Below are 3,779 nucleotides of genomic sequence, written 5' to 3' on the forward strand. Positions count from 1 at the left end.
GCAAAAGTACTGGAGATTCAGCATCAGCGTCAGTCCTTCCAATGAATATTCAAGGCTGATTTCTTTTAGAATTACTAAAGGAATATATTATATATATTATATATTTATAAATATATAATACATATATATTTAATATATATATATAATAAATATATAATATATATTTATAAATATTTTATATTTTATATAAAATATACATTTTGTAAATATATAATATATATTTATAAACATATAATATATATAATATATTCCTTTTTGGAATATAGTCATTAATCCAGTCAGAATTACAATTCACTATTTGTTAGAAATCTTTGCATAAACACTTTTCCCAGCCCACGCTGTTTTGCTTTTAATATCCAATTATCTAAAATTTAAGAAGAATGAGCACCGCCCCATGGGAGTGTGTGTGCTGCTCTATGATCCTATGGTTAAAATTCAGAGAATTGGGAGTGACGTCATCTGTAACAATAAAAAAGCTTCTCCGTGTGGAAGACTTATATATATAAAAGTCACATTGAAGGGTCTACAGCTCAATTTATCAGCCTTCTCAGGTTTACTCAACTTTGAGAAAGCATCAGCTGCTAATACGTTTGAAAGAAGATCGTATCCTAAGACGTGTGGTGAGTAATCTTTATTTTCTCTTTTAAGTTTCCATGAGTTCTTTTCTTACAATCAAGTAGTCATTTAATATGTACCATTTCCTACTAATATCATGCTGTTTGTTAAAAGTAAAATGTTAAGGGAGGGTTTGAATTATATTTAATATTAAAATGCCACAATAAAAAATAAATTTATGCCACTAAAATATTGTTGAAACACTTATTTTTGTGATTAAAGTATTTTGAGAGGCCTTGCTTTTTTTTTTTTTAACTCATCTGCAATTACATGGAAATAATTAAAATTTGGCATGATGTGCTTTAATGATATCTTGTTAAAATTTTGATATAAAGCAGCCTAGTGAGAAATGAATAATCCTGATTTAAATAATCAATGTAAATTTATGTCTCTGAGTTAAAATTCCATTTTCCCCACATAATATCCTCACAGAGAGCTCAGTCTGTGTACTATAGTTGGAGAAACTGTTTTACTGCTGAATATTTGGTCCCTTCACATAGAACCTTTTCTAGTTTTCTATCTGAAAACTACACATGAATTTTAAGGATGTTTCGCGCGCTTCTAATGACCTTCTTGTGAGAAGCGCGCCTCTCAGTTGAGAATAGGAAAGAAAGGCAGACGCACTAGGTGAGTGTGGCGGAGCTGGGGCAGACTCCTGTCCTCTGCTACAGTGATCTTTTCTCATGTAAACCAAAATGAAGACTATCCATTTGGTGCTCCTTCAATAGCTTATATTGCACAGTGAAAACAAATATAGTAGGTTATAATGGCCCTTATGCTACTTCTAAATGACGCAGTTTCCCACAGCCACCCTATGTGTATGTTAAATGGAGAACATTAAGTATTAAGAAAAGGCACTTCTATCATGAAAGCTATTGCAGTTGTTGAAATGCAGACTAAGGTAAGACTTTTCTATTTTGAGATAAAAAGCTTAAAAGCAAAAGAGCAAAATTCTAAACATTATACTCAAACAAAATTGTTAATAAAATGAGCTGAAAAGATAAGATACAGACAAGCATTTTATATGGAATCAAAGCTCTAAATTTGTATAACAAGTAATTAATTAGATGATGCTTAAATGCTTTGACACATTCTTTTTAATGCTAGGAGAACTCTGTGTTAAGTTAGTAAAAAATCTCTAAATCAGAACCTATTAATTTGGCATTTATAGTTATCATGACATTGAAAGGAAGTCTACTTATGAAAAAGAAATTTGCTAAGTAAACAGATGCTGTTGACAATTTACCTAATTAAGAGAAGTAGCTATTTTCAAGCAAATTAGAAGCATTTAGTCATAATTAATACAAAATGTGGGAGGAAATTCTAAACAGTGAACTTTTTGATTCTTCACATAGCTTAAAATTCATATAACTTGCACAAGAACTCTCAAAAAGATACCTAAAAAAGTAAAACTCATCTGTCTCATTTCTAAGCCAATTGGGTTATACTTACTATATACTAATTATGTGTATATATATAATATACAGTAATTATGTGTATATATATAATATACAGTAATTATGTGTATATATATATAATATATAAACTGTAAAATAAAGAGACTGATTCCAAAAGTCTCTCACAAAAAACAATCCAATTAGTCACTGTCACACTCTGTGCAAACTTGTATGGTTATAAATATAAACTACTATAAATTTAATTGTACAGTTTGGAATATTAAAAGTATTTTTAAATACCTCCATTTTTCTTTTTCTTTTTTAGTTAATATGATGTCTGCAAAAGACATGGTTAAGGTAATGATTGTCATGTTTGCCATCTGTTTTCTTGCAAGATCAGATGGGAAGTCTGTTAAGTAAGTACCATAGCCTATTCTGCATGGTGAGGTCAGGGGAATTGGATTTTTAAGGTTGGCTTTATGATTTGGAAGAGGGGAACTAATGGAGTGATCCTCTCTGATCCTGTTCCCTCCAGGAAGAGAGCTGTGAGTGAAATACAGTTTATGCATAACCTGGGCAAACATCTGAGCTCCATGGAAAGAGTGGAATGGCTGCGGAAAAAGCTACAGGATGTGCACAACTTTGTTGCCCTTGGAGCTTCTATAGCTTACAGAGATGGTAGTTCCCAGAGACCTCGAAAAAAGGAAGACAATGTCCTGGTTGAGAGCCATCAGAAAAGTCTTGGAGAAGCAGACAAAGCTGATGTGGATGTATTAATTAAAACTAAACCCCAGTGAAAACAGATATGATCAGATCACTGTTCTAGACAGCATAGGGCAACAATATTACATGCTGCTAATGTGTTCACCTTCTATTAAGTGCCAGTATTTCTATGACCAACCTTTATTGCTAGCTGTGATACCTACAATTTTAATTGAGTATTTTGATTCTACTTTATTCATCTAAGAGCTCTTTTAATAATTCTATTTCTATTGATTCCAAATAAATGAAGTTAAGTATTTCTCACTTGTTATAAAAATATCTTTTGGTTATGAGTAACACCAATATGTTAAAATTGATCATGACTAAGAACAACAACACAAAATGTTTTTTTAACCATATGTTTCACATTCTGATATTTTGAAATTATCCTTTTAATCTTATCAAAGTACCAGCTCCCTGAATCATTACTAGCTTGATATTATTATCCTCTTCACTTCAGGAAAGGAATTGAAATGCTTGGCAAGGAGAGGCAGAAAGTGGTCAGAAACATGGCAAAAGCATTTGCCTATACACAAAGCCACGGAGCATATCCCTAGACTGGAGGTCAAATTGCAATAGCATAGAATTTTTGTATTTAAAAGAATATAGCTGTTCATTTGTCCTTCATCACATGCATTTTTAATAAAGTGAACTGACTTAACCAAAGACAATTTAGAATATCAATGGTCGTTATGGGGAACTTTTGAAATCCCCAAACTCAATCTTCTTAAAACCAATTTGGATTACCATAGCTCTAAGATTTCCAAAACTGAATGAAATTTCTATTTTGATTGGTATTTTGAGGCCTGTAAATATCACCAGCACCCTAAAATTGCCTCTTTACAAAGTAGGATTTTAAGATTAACTGAAGCAAACAAGTAACTAAGGAAAGATAAGGTGACTTCAGAAGCCTCATGCTCCTCCTTTTGGCTCCTTATGATCAGGCTTCACCTTCCCTTCTGTACTACCCACTCCTTCTCTACACCCTCAGCTCCCCCATATGAA

At 32.1% G+C, this 3,779-nt stretch overlaps 1 protein-coding gene across 1 annotated transcript; it reads left to right on the top strand.

Annotated features, from left to right (window-relative positions):
• The first annotated feature begins 338 nt into the window (after window positions 1-338).
• Window positions 339-3,033, top strand: PTH (parathyroid hormone). The gene is made up of 3 exons (XM_086339908.1): window positions 339-485; window positions 2,338-2,428; window positions 2,548-3,033. Exons 1-3 carry the CDS (start codon window positions 395-397, stop codon window positions 2,807-2,809), a joined length of 444 nt encoding a protein of 147 aa, XP_086196034.1. The 5' UTR covers window positions 339-394; the 3' UTR covers window positions 2,810-3,033.
• The last annotated feature ends 746 nt before the right edge of the window (window positions 3,034-3,779 follow it).

The sequence above is a fragment of the Bos grunniens genome, chromosome 15 (assembly GCF_055505025.1).
Source record: "Bos grunniens cultivar Pamir isolate PY7600 chromosome 15, Bosgru_T2T1.0, whole genome shotgun sequence".
Taxonomy (NCBI): Eukaryota; Metazoa; Chordata; class Mammalia; order Artiodactyla; family Bovidae; genus Bos; species Bos grunniens.